We start from the raw sequence: 19,239 nt of genomic DNA, 5'->3' as shown, positions 1-19,239 counted from the left end.
TTTTTCACACAAATGGTTAAATTATAATCAGTGGTGGTCTTTATAAATGTATGTAGTGTTATTAACAAAAAATGAAATTGCATTTATTTAGTGGTCTGTCTTGTACCCTTTTCTCAAAAGAAAAAAAATAATATCCAAACATTTTGGTTTCTATTTTTTAACATCTCTTTCTCGCATTTCACTAATTCTTTTTTTGTTTTAGTGGTATCAGGTTGGATGCCTTGTCCAATACTCCTCCCTGTAAGTAGAACTGAACTTCCAGAGACACTGGTTGTAAAAGCTCCAGAGGAGTGAGGCAGAATACAAAACCGTTTGATTACCCACCGTCTGCCCCTCCATAACATCTCAGTAACATTGTGACAACATTGTAGGAACAATGTAACAACTGTAAGCCGGCTCGCTGGTGCATCATGAATAAATGAATTAACACATAATAGGGATGTACATTGTATGTTTTTTGCCGTGGACACTTAATTGCAGCCGAAACATTTAAATGCAAGCATTTTACAGTACTGTTATGTAATGACCAAATAAATACTGAAATAAATTTGATCATTTATTATTGTACTCAGGCTGTGTGTGTATGGATTTGGTGGTAGTTTCTCAAAGACTAGCCAGAGAAAGTTGTCCTTTTTTTTTTTTTTTATCTCTTTACTGTTTTTCTGTGATGTTTGGTCTTTGCCCCGCCCCCACCACCCACCTTGATGATATGGTCATCTCTTTATAATCTCTGACCCTTAACCTGACAAATTGGGGTCATTGATCCTCAGAGCTCTAATTGTCTGAATTGATAGACTGTCAGGTGTGCCAGCCTTTAAAGGATTAACAGATTGTTTTCCTATTTACAATAAATTACTATTTCTATTACTTTAATATGATAATGTAACATTGATTTTGATATATTAAATGTTATTAATTGGTCTTAGCCCACTAACAATGTTTGGTTGCATGAAACTGCCATGATTTATCACGTTGGTGCTATAATATGGCTCCGCCTAACAATCCAGAATTTTTTCTATTACATTTGACCTTGAGTTCTCGTTACAAATGGTTGCATTTTTGTGACCTCTCCCCTGAATTATAGTGGAATAGGCCTATCCCATTTTGAGTCCCCTAGCGGAGGAAAATGGGCCTACAGTGAGAAATTAAAAATAAGGATGAGCGCCATGTCTGATCCTCCGCTTGTGGAATAGAACACCGGACACCAGAGCGAATATTTCCCGGGCCGGGGGTCCCGTCGGGTTTCGGCGTGAAGGATGGCCGAGAGCGCTGGGATTCAGCAAGGTTCGCCGGCCATCGGAGCCGCGGGCTCGGTTCCGGCCGCTCCTGGAGCCGGGGGGACGGAAGGCTCCGGCGCCGCTGGAGGATCCGCACGTATCGCCGTAAAGAAGGCGCAGCTCCGCTCCTCACCTCGGCCGAAGAAGCTGGAAAAACTCGGAGTGTATTCATCATGCAAAGTACGCTATATTTGCTGATATTCGCGTTTTTAAACACGGGTTTTTTTTCAGGTAGTCTTAACGGATGGTTTTTCCCGGGCTCGGTTGCAATACTTTGCAAAATGCAAGCGCAGCAAAGGAAGCCATTGCCGCACTTCATTTTTTTCATTTTGCTTACACGAACCAATTATTTTGGGAAAGAAGGTTACTAATGTAGTTAATTCTAGCGTCAGCATTATTGCAGACTTTTCAACGAGGGCCTATCAGCTGCGAGCCCTCCCCTGTTATTACAATGTTACAATGTTGCTGTCTCGGTGGGGGGTTGGTGAACGTAAACATTGGCTTGGCGCTCTGTCAGATCCAGGTTCTTGGGAGTAGCTGCTGTGTGCTGACGGGCTGCAACCAAGAGTGTGTTAAAGCGCTGTCTAATTCTTTCCACTGGGGATGTGTCAGTGTTTCCGTGCCGTCTGTCAACGCATGGCGGTAAATAGAATGTGTTTTATTGGGTTTATGCAGTATATCATCTGCAGAGAGGGACGGTGCCTTTGTTTTGACAGGGTGACAGCTGCTGAGGGGGGCGGAGTTTGTTGTTGTTTCAACGCGCATGCTCAGTGCAGCAGCTCCAGCTGACGGTGACAGGGCTGCTCACCCCACCCCCCTCTTACTGTACAAAGTCAGTCATAAGTAATCTCAATTTATTTTAGCTGCATCGTGAAGTTTGAAAATGTTTGTATTCTGCTTAGGCCCACTTATATTGAGAGAGTGCATAACTGTTGGAAGGCCTACTACTTGTATTATGTACTTGTAGTAGGTGGTGTAGTGGTTGATAAAAAGGCAGGTAAACCAGTCTGAAAAAGGTGGGTCAACTCCCCATCTTTGATAATCATTAAGCATCACAACCACCATTACAAACAAAATTGATACTCCTATCTATGATCTTCAGTGTTAGTTTATGACATACAGATTTAAAAGGTGGGTAAATTGAGTTAAAGTGGGTTTACCCTCCTCTGCATCCCAGCTTGTACTCATTCTAACTCTGTGCTTCTCGTAGGCTGAAGGAGCCTGTAAGTGTAATGGCTGGAAGAGTCAGAACCCCCCTCCTACGCCGCCGCGAACCGACCAGCAGTCCAACGCAGTCAACCTGCAGGAGCCGTGCCGCAGCTGCTCACACACGCTTGGTATGTTGGGATATCCAGGGGGCAAAAGTCTGAGTGGTGGGGTACGAGAGCTGCAGAGATTAAATGGATAGGAGGAAAAGACAGCAAAGGGATCAGAAGAAATAAAGGGGCGACTGGGATGGGACTGGGAAGGGTAACAGTGGAGAGAGGAAAGATTCTACTTGTGCAGTTCCAGTAGATATTAATACTAAAAGCTGTAGAGTGTGAGATATTTGAAATGCCACTGATAGATAACGAAATCTTACATTACAACAATACACTCTATGTGTAATTCTCCTCTCTCTCTCTCTCTGTCTCTCTCTCTGTCACTCTGACTCTCAGGTGATCATGTGACCCACCTGGAAAATGTGTCAGAAGAGGAAATGAACAGACTTCTAGGTATTGTCCTGGATGTGGAGTACCTCTACACTTGCGTTCACAAAGAGGAGGACGCTGACACTAAACAAGTCTACTTCTCCCTCTTCAAAGTAAGCTTCCGCTCAGCTGTCTAAATCTCGCAACACTGGAATATCAGTGCGTTATGCAAATTTTCACCATTTGATATTCATTCTACACCTGCCTCGTGTAACAAGGCTGAGAATTAATGTACAGTATTTTCCTAAACATCAAAATGAATTGATTTGAATCAGCACTGTGTTTGTGCAGTGTGATGACAAGTAACACCTAAGTCCTTTTCTGTTTATCCGCCAGCTGCTGAGGAAATCCATCCTACAGATGGGTAAACCAATGTTAGAAGCACAGGAGAGTCCTCCCTTTGAGAAACCCAGCATCGAACAGGTAAGCACTTGCACATGTGCAACATTCAAGCAGCTGCAATACAAAAAAAAGTATAACCTCAACACAAATTAATTCCCATTAATTTGACTTTCCCTGCGTTCTCCAATTAGGGGGTGAACAACTTTGTCCAGTACAAGTTCAGCCACCTGCCATCCAAGGAACGTCAAACCATCATGGAGCTGGCCAAGATGTTCCTCAACCAGATCAACTACTGGCAGCTGGAGACTCCCTCGCAGAGACGACAGAGGGTGCCCAACGACGACGCAGCTGAATACAAAGCCAACTACACCAGGTAGTAACACTACCAAACCTATTGCTCCCCATAGGGAACTATCTGACATTTTCATGTTTTATTGCTGAAATCCCTGTTATACATGCTTGAAAGTATACTTTTTCAAATTCCATGGAACTAATTTGAGAGTGAAAGGTAACATGATTTGCTATTTGGCTTTCAATGGCATTCTCTTCAGCAACCTTCACGGTTTTATTACCTTTTATCTCGTTGATATCCTGTTACCTGCAGGTAGATCTGTTTGCAATCCTAGCATTTTTTACTAAGTTGTTTTCTGTGGTGCGTTTCCTACAGGTGGCTCTGCTACTGCAACGTGCCTCAGTTCTGTGACAGTCTTCCCCGGTACGAGACCACCCAGATCTTCGGCCGGACGCTGCTGCGCTCGGTGTTCACTGTGATGCGGAAGCAGCTGCTGGAGCAGGCCAGACAGGAGAAGGACAAGCTGCCGCCTGAGAAACGCACACTCATCCTCACACACTTCCCCAAGTAAGAGAAAGAAAGATACAGAAACGCTGTGAAGGCACAGAAAAGTACACCACAAACTTAGGCATATGCACACAGCCTCTCACGCAGATACACACACTACACACACTTGAGCTCTTGCACCACAATTCCAATGTGGTTCTGCTGCAAATGGTAAATAAACTGACTCTGACTCTGACTGTGATACACTGCACACATTGCAAGTTGTGGTTGTTGTTTTGTCTGTGCTGTAGATTCTTGTCTATGCTGGAGGAGGAGGTGTACAGCCACAGTTCTCCTATCTGGAGCCAAGACTTCTTGGCTGGAGCCTCAGGAGGGCAGATCCCGATCCACACAGGTAACACACCTTCACACACACACACACACACACATACAGCCAAACAGACACACCCTTAAACATGATTGCTGAGTACCACAGAAAGCACAACTTGTTGTTCTGGTAGTACGACTGTCCCCTCTGCCGCTCTGCAGTTATCAGCGCGCCCCCGGTGGCCAGGCCCCTGTACTACAGCACCAGTCCTGTGTCGGTGGACCCGTCCAACTGCGGCAGCGTCAGTCCTGCCAGGAAAACAGCCTCTGTGCTGGAGCCAAGCCCAGGTACGCCAGGCAAACATGTCCCTACTCATTATTATAAGATTAGGATGAAGCTAAACTATTACATAAGATCTGAACATTTGACAGTGAACAGTGGGCACCTAGGTAAAGTTAGAGTTGTGTCGTAGAATTTAAACAATGTTACTACCGGTATCTGGTATTTTTTCCTCAGCTTCAGTGGCTAATAATAACTTTTCATAAACCCCTTACTACTTTAGTTCAGTCTATTGCCTCCGGAGAAACTTTGAATTGAAATGGAATTACTTCATAGATCACAATTCCTCCAGAGTACATCTAATTCACTCTACAGAGACTTATGTGCTTGAAAATTGTTTCATGGAACAGAATTCAAATTAACCCGCGGCCACACTGATCCGTCAGAAAACGGACAGAATTACTAACTGATAGATTTCTGTCCGTTGGGTTGTTTTGGAACGTCAACGCTATTTTAAAAAAAACCGCCTCTGATTTTGCGGTGACGAATCCGTCCGTCCAGAAAAAGTTCAACTGGGTTGAACTTTCTGTCTGTCAAAACGGACGGAAATCTGACGGAGACGGACGCGTCATCAGCGCTGCCCGGACAACGGACAGCTCATTGAAAATGAATTGAAATGAACGGAGACGGACAGACACAACGGATCAGTGTGGCCGCGGCCTTATGTCCCAGAAGTGCTCATAATATGCTGATATGAAGTCAGTTTTACCATTTCTGCATGGAAAATAGTAGCGGCTGAACCTAAATCGACCGTAACTGCTGCAGTACTTGTTTGGATTTAGATGCACTTCTGAACTGTATTTCAATTAGTGATAACAAAGTAAACAAATCCAATATTATAACAGCTTCAATGCTAAAGAGCAAGTGTTTGTGTAAAGAGACAGGTGAACATGATGAGATGAGGGGGAAAACTACTTTATTACACTGCTATACACCAAGTCTCTGTTAACAGCTTAAAATTGTCGTTATCGCTGAACTTCCTCTGTACACATGTGTTTACCTTCTTCTGTGTGCATGTGTTGATGTAGTTGGAGAGAAGCGTAAACCATCGGAGCCCCTCCCCCACGAGGACAACAAGAGGCCCAGGGTGGTGGGTGACATCCCCATGGACCTCATCAATGAAGTCATGGCAACCATCACCGACCCCGCCGCCATTCCAGAGGTAACCAGGGCAGAGACCATATTAGCACTACTATCAACTTTGTCCCATTGACTTACAATTAGAGTTGGGTACAGAAAAGTGATATCCATCGGTATCACACTGATTTCAAGTGTCAAAATCTGCATCAAAAAGTATTGAAATAGTCTTAAATATTGGATTTGTGTGCCCAGAGTTAGTACAGTGGTGACGTTCCCTGCCTCTGCAGCCACATGTATGCCCCCACTGGTCTAAGCTTGAATCCCATCAGAGTTTTCCCTGCGCTGTCTCCCTCTCTGCTTTCCCGCTGTCTCAATAAAAAACATAAAAATGCTAAAGGTGAGCAAACCACCAACTTTCCAAATGTTACACAGAAAGTAATTTGCTCCATTGGGTAATGAAATTCAGCAAAGAAAGGTATTGCAGGGAAAAATAGGGTCATTTACGAATAATATTCTTTATGAAAACTAGACCCAGACTGTCAGCCAGTTTTATGACTGAATAATGTTATCGACCCAGGGAATACTGCATGTCATTTGACTGTCTAATGATATTTGACTACATTTGAATATCTTGCAATGCTCCCTTCCGTCAATGATTTACTTGCAAGGCTGAGATGCAAGGTAATTTCAATTATAGTGATGTGGTGTCGGAATTAGTAACATGTTCGCACCTTATGATGTGAATGAAGATGATGCAGATCAAGACCTCTGTGGTGCTATTTTTTGTGACGATGAAGGTGATGATGAGAGCAAGGATGACAATGATGGCGACGATCATGATAACAATGATGACTCCCACCCTGTTCAGACCAGCCTGCTGTCGGCCCACTCGGCGCGTGACGAAGCGGCCCGTCTGGAGGAGCGCAGGGGGGTGATCGAGTTCCACGTCATCGGGAACTCCCTCAACCAGAAGCCCAACAAGAGGATCTTGATGTGGCTCGTCGGCCTGCAGAATGTGTTCTCCCACCAGCTGCCGCGCATGCCCAAGGAGTACATCACACGGCTGGTCTTTGATCCGTGAGTGTAACCGCGCTGGATTATCGCTTATTACCTTCAGGGATGTAGTAGAGACACATGCAGTTCGCTCTTGAAAACAAGACTGCGGCACTAATTGGTTAGACCTAGTGGCTGTGGAGTAATGGTTCACAGGGAAGCTTATTTCCTGTCTAGGTATTTGTCCTCTCTTCTTTGTTGTTTCCTTAAAGAGTGTTTCATTTTTCTTTTCTACCAAACACACCTAAGCATAGTTTACCAAACCTTTATTTTTGTCAGAGTTGCCCCACCTGATTTGCATTATAAAATGGAAATTCATACTCATTATAGTGAAGTAGTATCAGTCAATTGTTTTTGTTTTTCTTTGTTATTTTTGGTTGTTCTCCTTTTGGCGATCACTGACTGGAATTCATTGTTTGCCCACTATTTCATTCACATCTACTTCACTATTTGCATTCTTAGATGTGAGAGATGTGTGTTTTGCCGCAACTTGATCTTACTGAAGCCATGACTATGTTGTTGTTTGGATTATTCGAGAGGACATCTATTCATCTCTTTTTTGACAGGAAGCACAAGACTCTGTCACTGATCAAGGACGGCCGCGTGATCGGAGGGATCTGCTTCCGGATGTTTCCGTCGCAGGGCTTTACGGAGATCGTCTTCTGTGCTGTCACTTCCAACGAACAGGTCAAGGTGAGAGCGCTTCCTGCTTCTCAGCTATTGGTCAGCCTGTCGTGTCATAATGAGTTCATGCTATCTGATTGGCCACTTTTGACCTTTGCCTGTTCTGGCTGTCTGGTTGTAGGGTTATGGCACCCATCTGATGAACCACCTGAAGGAATACCACATTAAGCATGAAATCCTCAACTTCCTCACTTATGCTGATGAGTACGCCATTGGCTACTTCAAGAAGCAGGTCAGTCCAGCGTTACCTCCGTTCAAGTGTTCAAATATGAGAATTGTTTGTTGGATGCGCTGGTGGCTCAGTGACCTGGATCACATGTTACATGCTTGTAACATTGTGGATTTAAGTCTGTCACATGATGTCTTTCTCCCCATCTATCCTGACACTCTTCACTGTGTATGCAATAATGAAGCAGAAATGCACTGCAAAAAATGAAGATCTTTCTTAAAGCAAGTGGAAAAAATCTCAATGAGCTCAGATAATTTCTCTTGCAAATCAACTTGTTTCAAGAATTTTCTGTGTTATTTTCTTGATACAAGTGGCATGATCTGCCCTGTTCTGCCTTGTTTTAATATACTGACACTTGTTTTGAGAACATTTCTGAGATAAGTGAAACTTAATTGGAAACAAGTGGAATTATCTCACCCATTGGCAGAATGTTTTACTTGTCTTGAAAAAAAGACAAAGACTAAATGGCCCATTTTTGCAGTGTGCTTGCTTATGTTGTACCTGCATGGGACTGTATCAGTAAGAAACAGAAATCTTTCTGTCCCTCTCAGGGTTTCTCTAAGGACATCAAGGTTCCCAAGGCCAAGTATGTGGGCTACATTAAGGACTACGAGGGAGCCACACTAATGGGCTGTGAACTCAACCCCAGCATCCCCTACACAGAGTTCTCCGTCATCATCAAGAAACAGAAGGAGGTGTGTGTGTGTGTGTTTGTATGTTTATGTGTTTGAATTTGAAATTAAATCTTGAAATTTCAAATGCTCCCTTATCCATCTTCAAGAACTCACTATCTTGTAATGTATTCTCTCTTTCTTTCTTTCTCTCTCTCTCTCTCTCTCTCGATCAGATCATCAAGAAGCTGATTGAGAGGAAGCAGGCTCAGATCAGAAAAGTCTACCCAGGGCTTTCCTGTTTTAAGGAAGGAGTACGACAGATTCCCATTGAGAGCATTCCTGGAATACGTACGTTACTCGCCATTCACTGTGTCTCACCTATCTCACATTTACAGCAGGACATGCTTTAGTATGCTATGAGACTAAACTCAGTTTCTTCATATCAACAGGTGAAACTGGCTGGAAGCCAGTGGGCAAAGGGTAAGTGTGACCTACTGTTTCTAGTCTTCTTAAGATTGAACGCTTTGAGATATTTGAACTTTGCGGAGTGCCTTTGCATTGCTTCACCCTATGACTTGGCTAATGGACCAGTATCGCCCAAGATGGCAAGGTTGATGACAGGTTAGATCTGTTAGGTCAGTGCAATGTTATGACTGTCTTTGGTCTACTGGTATTCTCCTAAATATTCATGACTTGATGGCAGACCAAGAGGCTGACATTGGTTGAGCTTTTTCCTTTAGTCAAGACCAAAACATGGGAAAATCAATAACATTAATTTCTTGAGATAACATATCTTGGGCCTTGACATGTGCAGTCAGGCACTTCCACACTACAAACAGCACTCACTACAAACAATCTCAAGGCTGTCGACCCTCAAGGCTGTCGACTCTTCCTCATACACTTTTTTGGTCGCGCTGTCAGCCTGATAATCTAAACTTCATGTTTTCTGTTACTCATCCTACTCCAGGAAGGAGCTGAAGGATCCAGATCAACTGTACAGCACTCTAAAGACCATCCTCCAACATGTGAAGGTGAGGGACAAGCACATACTGTGGTACACACACACTCACACTGACACACACACACACACACACACACACACACACATATATGCTTTCCTTTTACCAGACTGCTCTGTATGTCTTAGAGTCACCAGAACGCCTGGCCTTTCATGGAGCCTGTGAAGAAAACAGAGGCACCAGGGTACTACCAAGTCATTCGCTTCCCCATGGGTATGTATGTATGTACATGACCGTAGTTTCAGGACAAGAATTAGAGCAGTATATCTTTTACATCAAAGGGCTTTGAAGAGTCCTATCTATCTGTCTTGCTCAAGGACGCTACAGCAGTGCAGATGCTTGCTGTCACACGGGATTGAGCCCAGGCCTTCTGGTTGAAGGACAGCCTCCCTAAGCGCTACACCTCCCTACGGCCATGCTTACCATGGTCTAGATTTTTCAGTCCATCCAAAAAGCACTTGTTTTGTTTTTTTGAGATTTAGACATTCCAGTGCAGGTCAGCTGGGATAAAAACATGTCCCTCAAAATCACATAAGGACTTAATGTGATTTTCCAATTCATTGTTTTGAAACTGCATTGCTAACAAATGCTGTCCAGCGGTTATCAAAACAGAAAATCTTGCCTTGGTAAATGCTTTTTGGATAGACTGAAAGAGCTCTCAGTTGGCTAGATGTATAGACACATTTATTCAACCTTGTGATATTGTGTCAGTTCAAGAAGCCATATAAGCTTTAAGAAGTCTCATAAGACATTATGTTGTTTTCTCACAGACCTCAAGACGATGAGTGAGCGTTTAAAGAGCAGGTACTACACGACACGCAAGCTCTTCATGGCCGACATGCAGCGCATCTTCACTAACTGTCGTGAATACAATCCCCCGGAGAGCGAGTACTACAAGTGTGCCAACTTACTGGAGAAATTCTTCTACACCAAGATCAAAGAAGCGGGCCTCATCGAGAAGTGAATCAGAGGAAGTTGCCCCAGTCCCCGAATAGAGGATGAGATTGTCCTTCAGACCATAAATGGTTATGGTTAGGATATGGGTAATGAAAACGACACCTGTATGCATCAGCAAGCCAAGAGTAGGACTACTGATTTTGGAACGGCCAGGTTTCATAAACACATGAACTTCAATACGAAGATGCAAACTGGTTTCAGATGAGCGCTCTTGTGATATCTGATGCATGCCTGATCCTGAATCAGTAGCTTAGATTGAAAGAGAGAGGCCAGAAGGGAAGATGTCTTTGAAGAGGAACGCATTTCAAGAGATTATTGTTGGTATGGGACAGTAGAAACATTGTCTCTCTGTATTCCATCACATGAATTTCATATGGAGTCATGGAAAGAAAGGACAATGGAAGGTATAATAGTATTGCATAGAGAACAAGGCCCACTGCTTCCCAAATTTTTTTTATGCTAGATGCTGAAGAACGACAACAGAATGAGGGATGATTCGAGGTTCACCATACACCTTACTTTCTCTTTGTCCATCTGTTCTCTCCATTCTTGTCGCACTGTCAGCCCCCGCCTCTTTTCAGTGTCTGCCTCTTTCCTACTCTCCCTCTCTCAGTTGACTCAGGTAAAGAGATGTCATACACAGGAACCACATCTATATGGAGTCTTTGTTTTACAAGTGTTGCCTGTGAAGAACTGGACTGAGAGATCAGGATTTCCTGTCTATATAAATGACTGTTCCTATCTGTGTTGAACGACGCCTGTGAGTGCGCATGGCGTTGATGAGGTCAAAGTTTGTGTCTGTGATGAGTTCATCCTGCCAAAAAAAGGAAAACATTTTAAATTTGTACAAATTTGAATTATTTTAAAGCACTTATACTCAATGTATATTTTAAATGTGTATATATAAATATATATATATTATATTTTCTTTGTTTAAAAGCTCATTTTTTTCAATAAGCCACATAGGGCAGTTTGACCATCAAAATGCACTTTTATTTTTTTTAAACAAGTATTCTTTAACATGGCAAATAAGAGCATCTTTTTTTCCATCAAATCTGATTTAGATATGAACTATCGCTGTTGACTAATGACTAATTTAATTATCTAGAGTTTATTCTTATTTATGTGCTGTAATTTAAAAGAATTATGCTTAAGAAAAGGTCTTAATTTATTCTGTCTTATTTTTGTCCTGCAGATGGAGATTGATAACTTTGTACTTTGGAGATAAATGAAAAAAGATTGTGCAATACTATGTAGTTTTGCTGTTTTGTAAAAAGATGTTTGTACTTTTCAAACTTTAGGAAAAAAATGAATTTTGTAATATGTCTGGAGAAATTATTTCATGCTCTTTGTACTATTGGTTTTAATGACATAGTATTAGCTTATTTTATAGACTGAATAAAACAGAAGTGAAACTAATGTGCTGTGTCTTTGTACCCGTTCCACTGATCCAGGAAATGACAAATCCATGAAACCACATCTCTATGTATGAAAATTCTGTATTTATAGAGATAAATGATCTAGTTGAGAATAAATTTGTATTCACCAATTCCAACATGAAACATAACGTATGACCTGACTAAACAAAAGTGTTCTGCATTAGTTGAGTGCAATTTTGGCAAAACGCCATCATGTCAATGAAAAGATCTGAAGCTTTATCCAAACCCTCACCTAATAGATAATTTTCAACGGTTGCAGACATGACAGTCAGAACAGCCTTTTGGTGAACATCTCTTCCCAAAAGCCCCTGTCCTTACAAGTCCAGTTAGGGGAAGCCTACATAGTAACGCTTCAGTATTGAAGACTGGCCTGAATACATGGACCTGAAATGGGTTTTATCTGAGCAATGATGTGTTCAGATGTCAGGCTTTCAGGATCAATGAATTCCCCTCCAATTATACCTATTATCTAATTACAATTACAGTAACCAATAGGGGAAATAACGAGTAATTACTTAATTAATTCATTGTCACTCTGCCACAGCCCCTAGTTACTAAGGCAAACTTGTATGAAGCATTAGCTAAAAGTTTATTATCACATCATAACAGATTAGACTGAGGAAAGATACAATAGATAAAACATGAGAAGACATGACAATAATGTATACTCACAATTAGGATCTCATATAATAAAATCATACAGCAGTTAAGTAAGATGATGAGACAGCATTAGGAAATCACTATCTAAAGATGGCCATTGCAACAGACAGTTATCAGGTGATAGAGAGAAGAGAGACGGATTGGTTGCAAAAGAACAAAAAGATGGAAATGGTGATACAGTTATCACAACACAACACTGACCCATGGCTTGCAAAACAGAATATGGAAAATTGAAAAAGCAACGAATAAAGTTTCTTAAAAAAGAGACCTAACAATGATCACAGTTGCTCGTCATCACATAAAGAATTACAAGCTTTCAAGTGAAAAACAAAATGATCACTTGTCAAAAGTCCAAGAACTGCATGTTAAAACTCACGATGCCAGCCAGCGTTCAGAGTTCAGAATGGATGAACATGAAGGAGCTGCATCAGCGACATCCAACAAACGACTCATTGTATTTCTCAAACGCTTGCTGGCTTTTCATCGAGTTCTGCACGGACCTCCTGCCAGACTTCTGTTTGAAGATAGGAGAGCGGAGGAACTGCACGTCTGTAAACTTGTCTCCTCGCCGGAGTTTCCTGGCATGAAGAAAACAAAATGTATCCCTTAGTGAAGATTATTCATGCAAGCACAAAAATAGTGAGCACATCTTGAACTATTTACAGGAACAGCCACTGCAACAGCAGCATCAAAGTGTGAACTCACGCGTTTAACGAGGGTTCCTTGTAATCCACCGTCATGGTACAGCGCCGCTTGCGGGCAGGGGTGGAGCATCGGGCATCAGAGGGGCGTGAACCGCCACGGGAGAACTTGCGATAGGCTGCGGGGGACAGATTGGTCACATCACACAGACTCAAGCCCCGCCCTGCTGTCCTGACACCAAGCCCACCTGTGGAAACGCGAGGGACGGAAAGATGGTTTAAAGATGTGATCCGAAAGCAAGAAAACAGTAATTCCCCATTAGAAATGAACAGGAGGTGTGTGCTCATGTGTATACACCAGTGAATAGCTAAAACACAGTGCAGTGAAGCCAAAGTGAAAATACACAGAAAAATCTGGTCCAGTCAAGTCTCCCAAAACAGGACCATAGCACCCAGTGATCTTTATCTTGTTGACAGGAGGCTCTTGTGAAAACCCTGCTGCTACCAAGATGACACTGTGACACTTCATTTAGACAAACGGGTTTGGGAAGAAACAGATGGGAAGCCTTACGTTTTTTGCATGCGTTGGCCCTGTGGGGCGTTTGGCCGGGTAAAAGAGGAGGAGTGTCAGTGGAGGAGTCTCCGAAGCTGGACAGCACATTGTCTATCCTCATCATCTCGGCCTCGACCCCAGGGGTGACAGGGAGCAAACAATCCTCCTCCACTTCCTCTCCGCAAGGCTCTGGATCACCAGTATGAACAAAAGCACATAATCACCTTCTACCTACATACTGCGAGCAGCAAAGCTGGCTAAGACCCAAAAAGATAGCCATTCAACAATTTTCTAAACAGTGTGTCACACGGGAGTTGGAAGTAAGGTCGACATGGGACAGGAAAGGTGTTCTGCCAGAAAACATTTTAATAGTGTCTTGATTCTGTGCCTCGGGCCCTGTTCACTGGGTGTACGTAGACCAGAAGTCATTCATTTCAAAGTAAGATGACTGATGGACAGTAACATCCAATATGCGTGTTCTGTCACAGCAAGTGCATTATTCCTATGTTCAGGGGGTGGAGATTGCATTGAGGACAATGACACACAAAAGCAATGGACAAAGTTGTGAATAAAAGGGCACTTTGCTGCCTGTTGAGGGGAAGGCTGCCAATTACCACTGCCCAAACATTGTTTTATGTGTCACAGGCATAATGATGATTCAGTGCTGAAGAAGATACACGATGAATGCACAACTGCACCATATGACTCACCTAGGTGTTTTTCCTGCTCCAACCCCATTGGGTCAGGACTGTTGGCAAAGATACAGTCAGGGGATTGGGGGAGATGCAGTTCTTCTTTTTCAGTGTTGAGAGCCTTAGGGCTTGGCTCCTCATCTCTAAAGACTACAGGCACAGAACAAGGAAACAAATGGTCTAATTATAACCATTATATATACTTTTCTCATATGGAGGATGACCATGTTAAAATATGTACGTTAAAATGACGAAACCTAAATGCTCACCAGGCATCTCCTGTTGTAGGGGGATGTTTTCTTTCTGTCTGACTACTTTAGAGGGCCGCCTTCTACGAGTAGGGATCACTTTGGTCCTGTCAGGGGGGCTCTGTCTTCTCCTGGCCCTCTGTGGGACATAAGGGCTGTCCTCCGATTCAGATGAAGATGATGACGACGAGCTGGAATCTGCCTCCTTGGAAACCACGGGCGGAGCCTGTGTTAGGGTCTGTCCTCTCTGTGGAGCCCCTTCACAGATGGGCGAGGCTGGCTGATTGTCTTCAGCCTTAGCCCTGAAGGGTGTGAGGTGGACTGCCCCCTCACAGTCAAAGTCAAATGTGTCGTTGAATCCCAAGGAGGTGTTGAGCTTGTCGCCCTGCGGAGGCGGTGCTGTTCTGGCCCGCTTGGCAGACTGGTCCCGGCTCTTAGAGCGGGCTCTTGGTTTGGGATTCTCCCAAGGTTTCTTTAATGGGGCACGCTCTGGTTTGCGACCCCTCTCGGGTTTCCGTGCTGCTGGTTCTGGTTTGGTGCGGGGCTGTTGCTGGGCTTGTTTCCTGCGAGGCTGTTGCTGATTGGTGGTTTTAGGTGGGGCAGGTTCTGGGGTGGAGTGTTGGAACTCCTCAGAGCCAATGGGATCTGCTGGTGTTGGTTCCACTTCTTGACATGTTTGGTTCTGGTTTCCACCGTCACTGTGAATAGGGCTCGCTGTTAAGCCCTCCAGAACATCTCTCACAACAGCCTCCAGAGGGGCGACAGGGTCCCCCTCGCTGAACGACCTCCGCTCTCGCACACGCTCAGACGTCCTCCTGCTCCTCCTCTCTGCATGCCGACGCCTCACACCCACTGTACGTGGCAAGGTAACCTGTGTGTCAAGTTCAGGTTGTCCCAACTTTTTGGGGGCCTGAAGGTCTATGAAGAAAAAAGGGGAAATCAATATTATTATTATCACAATTGCATATATGCAAGCTGGTTAAAATACTGTGATGTTAGAGATAATCATGTGTGTATGTGAAACTAATTCATGACAACTGTCCTGTATTGTAACCGTAATATTATCACGTCTATATACTGTACCTGTACTGATGGTTGGGGCTTCACATGCGATGGGCTTGTTGAGGCTCTGGTTGATCTGCATTCTTCTGTAAAATGAGAGGCAATAGATACCAACAGTCATAAATGTCAACATAAGGGAAGTCATAAAATATTATGTAGTGAATTATTTATTTTGTTAATTACCTGGGTGAATCCACGTGGTTTTGGGTTTCAGCAAGGGTCTTTGTAGGTTCACCCTACATCAACACGCAGGGAAAAATAGAGCTGACAATAACATTTCACCTTTACAATGACATACTCCTCCCTCAGCCCTGGTAGGTGAGGAGCAGGAACACAACCTATAGCCTAAATCTAAGATGCAGCCTGCATCCTGTTATCTTCAACACCGCAATCTACATTTGTGAGTTTATGCCTGTCTCTTGCAAAGCTAGGCAAAAAGACAACTGAACTCCAATGACATCCAACTCCGTGACATCATCATCAGTACACAAACATCATCATCATCCCCCAACAAATCCCCCAACAAATCCCGGTCTCTCAGCCTCACCTCTGCAGCGCTTGCCAGGGCCTCCTGCTCCTTGAGTTTCCTCTTGAGCAGCAGCAGGTGAACGAACAGGGCCTGCTGCTCCCTCTTCAGCTGCAGGATCACACCGTTGGCCTGCCTCACTTTTTCCTTCTCCACCTGCAGGGCCACAGCCAGGGCCTTGTTGTTCAGCTGGACACCCTTCAGGATGATATGTCTGGTGTTACCTCCTGGGAGATAACATGGGATAGGAAATATTAGCTTTCAGTGAGGCAAAATTCTCTTCTCGTGTGGATATCCTGTGTGCATTTTGCAATATCAGTGCAGACTGTCCATATGTCATTATATAAGTAATCAGCTAAAATTCACTGCAAGACAGCTGAGGTAAGAAAAATAGGCAGATTTGCCATTTGAAAAGCTACCAAGCTATCATTTCCTCACCACTGGTTTTGTTTATCGTTTTAGACCGTCCTCTGTTGGGTGCTGAGGCACTGGCCAGCCGTTTGTTCCTCTTCTCCTTCATTTTCTCCTTTATGTCCTCCAGACTCTGCTGGAAGGACTTCTTCTGCCCCCGTTCCCTCACCATGGCTGAGAGTCCTTAGTTACTACAAAGCAATGCAAAGTGTTAACGTTATCCAACTGATCAAAAGCAAAGCATGACGCCAACCTTAGCAAAACAAACGCGCAAGCTAACGCTAGCTAAAGTTAGCACGCTGGTCAAAGTTAATCCATTAGGTAGACAGTCTCACGTTATATTTACGGCGACGCACATTTTGACTTACCAGCATATATGTTGCATCAACAAAAGGCGTTAATAACGTAACTTAGTTAGGGAGCAAAATAACCTATTTTATCACGACTTCTTTCTCTCTGCGAGTTGACGTTCGAATTCTACGCTGCGGCCGCTGATTGGTGGTAATGCCGAGACTACGTCACTTCCTCCAACTAAAATATCCGTTCACTAGATGGCGCTAAAATACAGCAGAAAATAATGAGCGTTTCCTTTTCCCAGCAGATGTCAGTAATTTGGTATCCATTATTCGGTTGCATACACTAACCTGTTCCTCTGAGACAAAACAGTAGACTACAACACAGCACAACAAACACTAATTATATTCCCTGAACTTTCAATCAACTCCTTCTCCCTTTCCTATGTCTGTCTGTCTGTCTGTCTGCCTGTCTGTCTCTTGAACAAAAACAAAGGGGAAAGAGGAGAATATGCTCCACTGGAAAATAGGGCTATGGTAAAAATTCTCTCTTTAAAAAATGGAAATTAGATTAATACTCATCAAGGTTCAGGCTCATTCAGTACCTCTAAAAGGACTTACTGAATATTCATAATTGACTGCCAAAGATAAGAGCTTGAGTACTGTGCTGTGAAGAGCTCTGTTGCATGTGGATAGAGCTGATAATTTTGTTTTCCTATCTGAAGCCCAATGACGGGGAATATTTAAGTTATATTCCTTGCTGTCTGTTTGAAGCCCTTGTGGCTTTCTCAGACCTTGTACACTGTGGCTTTGGAAGCACAATAAGCAAGTCAGTTATTGGATGCATGTAAATTTTAATTTGAGCTAGTAAATCTTTTTCACATGCTCCAGTAGCCCATCCCTCTTTCTCTCTCTCTTTCTTCCTCCCTTGCATACATACATATATATATAAACACACACACCCTCATGCATACTCAATCCCAGCCTGCTTCCGTGCCATAAATAGTCATTCCTCCCCCGCTCAGGTTTTGCTCAATAAACGTTCCATAAATACTGGATTAAATTGAATACCTAGTCATGATCTCATTTACTTTCCCCACGAGCGTCAAGCAGGCCAGTTCTGACTTGGCACAGTGGAGTGAAGGAACTCTCACTTTTCCTGCATGGCACTGCAGCTAACGTAACATCCCTTTGATGAGTCAGGTCCTTCTGTCAGTGAGCTTCCAAGAAAGTGTCCGTGACAGCCAGCTGAATGGCGGATCGAGGTTACAGTTGGGGATTGGTAAAGCATGGGTGTTGCCAGTGTCACCCATTGAAAACAAATGACCTCAGCAGGGTGCCTCAGCTTTGTGACAGCATGCATGTTGTGGCCAGATCCCCGAGTGAAGCATAGAGATGAAGTGTTTGGTGGACAGTATGTTCTCAATAGGATTATCTGTATATTGCCTGTCTTATGTAGCAGTTAAGCTTAATTGCAAATACTATAAATAAAAGTTATTACAGAAGAATATCCGACCTAAACTGCATCCACATAACAAATCAGAACATAACATTTGAACTCAAGTGCTTTTTAGTAACAGGCATCCATTTTTAGTATGAGTGGTCTGAGTGAGTATTGTACTGTGGAGGTATGAACGCTGTGTGTTACTAATTGAGCTATAGCGCACCATGACTCACTATTATTAATAATAAGATCACCTCCTACCATCTGTTTACATAGAGCTGTATTATTCTAGCTAAAGGCAAGTAAATGCTACAGCTGGTACCTCACAGCAGGGAAATAGTGATTGGAGCAACTGTGTGTGTGTGTGTGTGTGTGTGTGTGTGTGTGTGTGTGTGTAAGAGAGAGAGAAAGAGACAGAGAGAGAGAGAAACAGAAACATACAGACACACAGACAGAGGGACTCGCTATGGGTTAGCTCTGCTTGCTTTAATAGACAAATCCATCTCACCAAACGGCACTTGTGACTATCCACGTGTCACACGCCTGGAGAGAAACTTATTATCACAGGTGAAGAGAAAGGACAGAATAGGAGAGACTGATCAAAATAATCAGTCCTACTTGATGGATGCTAGTGAGCATTGTGGCAGCCAGAGAAATTGGAGCACAATGAAGATTCAATGAACAGATAACTATGGACACATACATAGATGAATATCTTTATCTATTCAACATAAACAGTAGCCAATAACAGCCTTTTTATCTACTGGCATGATTTACTGATCCGTCATTATTAAGAGATCACAAGCTTGGCCTTGTACAGTCAGATCCGTAGATCACCCCTCCCTGTCCAGACAGTCTAGCTGGCCAATGAACAGGTCA

General features: G+C 43.4%; 2 protein-coding genes across 2 annotated transcripts; one reads left to right on the top strand and one right to left on the bottom strand.

Moving 5' to 3' along the window:
• Positions 1–1,210: 1,210 nt before the first annotated feature.
• Positions 1,211–10,839, top strand: kat2b (K(lysine) acetyltransferase 2B). The gene is made up of 18 exons (XM_071909050.2): positions 1,211–1,457; positions 2,488–2,614; positions 2,936–3,081; positions 3,305–3,391; positions 3,502–3,683; positions 3,978–4,169; positions 4,400–4,503; positions 4,638–4,763; positions 5,784–5,917; positions 6,704–6,912; positions 7,455–7,581; positions 7,694–7,804; positions 8,353–8,496; positions 8,649–8,763; positions 8,865–8,895; positions 9,383–9,446; positions 9,563–9,647; positions 10,205–10,839. The coding sequence occupies exons 1-18, from the start codon at positions 1,257–1,259 to the stop codon at positions 10,396–10,398; spliced, it is 2,379 nt and encodes a 792-aa protein (XP_071765151.1). The 5' UTR covers positions 1,211–1,256; the 3' UTR covers positions 10,399–10,839.
• A 1,210-nt stretch (positions 10,840–12,049) lies between these two features.
• On the bottom strand, positions 12,050–17,086 carry sgo1 (shugoshin 1). The gene is made up of 10 exons (XM_071909060.2): positions 16,992–17,086; positions 16,651–16,814; positions 16,234–16,439; positions 15,870–15,922; positions 15,708–15,772; positions 14,646–15,542; positions 14,395–14,526; positions 13,703–13,873; positions 13,196–13,379; positions 12,050–13,068 (listed from the first exon to the last, which is right to left on the bottom strand). Exons 2-10 carry the CDS (start codon positions 16,793–16,795, stop codon positions 12,918–12,920), a joined length of 2,004 nt encoding a protein of 667 aa, XP_071765161.1. The 5' UTR covers positions 16,796–16,814; positions 16,992–17,086; the 3' UTR covers positions 12,050–12,917.
• Positions 17,087–19,239: the final 2,153 nt, after the last annotated feature.

This window comes from Centroberyx gerrardi, chromosome 19 (genome assembly GCF_048128805.1).
Source record: "Centroberyx gerrardi isolate f3 chromosome 19, fCenGer3.hap1.cur.20231027, whole genome shotgun sequence".
In the NCBI taxonomy this organism is placed as follows: Eukaryota; Metazoa; Chordata; class Actinopteri; order Beryciformes; family Berycidae; genus Centroberyx; species Centroberyx gerrardi.
Note: the sequence above shows the minus strand (reverse complement) of the source record. Positions and strands in the feature narration are given on the sequence as shown.

What these genes read in the sequence shown, in the direction of transcription:
- kat2b (XM_071909050.2), top strand. Translation starts at nt 1,257, where the DNA reads ATGGCCGAGAGCGCTGGGATTCAGCAAGGTTCGCCGGCCATCGGAGCC. An exon ending in CAGCTGCTCACACACGCTTG is followed by an intron (nt 2,615 to 2,935) that starts GTATGTTGGGAT and finishes TCTGACTCTCAG; the next exon opens with GTGATCATGTGACCCACCTG. An exon ending in TGTGCTGGAGCCAAGCCCAG is followed by an intron (nt 4,764 to 5,783) that starts GTACGCCAGGCA and finishes GTGTTGATGTAG; the next exon opens with TTGGAGAGAAGCGTAAACCA.
- sgo1 (XM_071909060.2), bottom strand. Translation starts at nt 16,795, where the DNA reads ATGGTGAGGGAACGGGGGCAGAAGAAGTCCTTCCAGCAGAGTCTGGAG. An exon ending in AACCACGTGGATTCACCCAG is followed by an intron (nt 15,773 to 15,869) that starts GTAATTAACAAA and finishes CTCATTTTACAG; the next exon opens with AAGAATGCAGATCAACCAGA. An exon ending in GGAGCAGGAAAAACACCTAG is followed by an intron (nt 13,874 to 14,394) that starts GTGAGTCATATG and finishes CTGGTGATCCAG; the next exon opens with AGCCTTGCGGAGAGGAAGTG.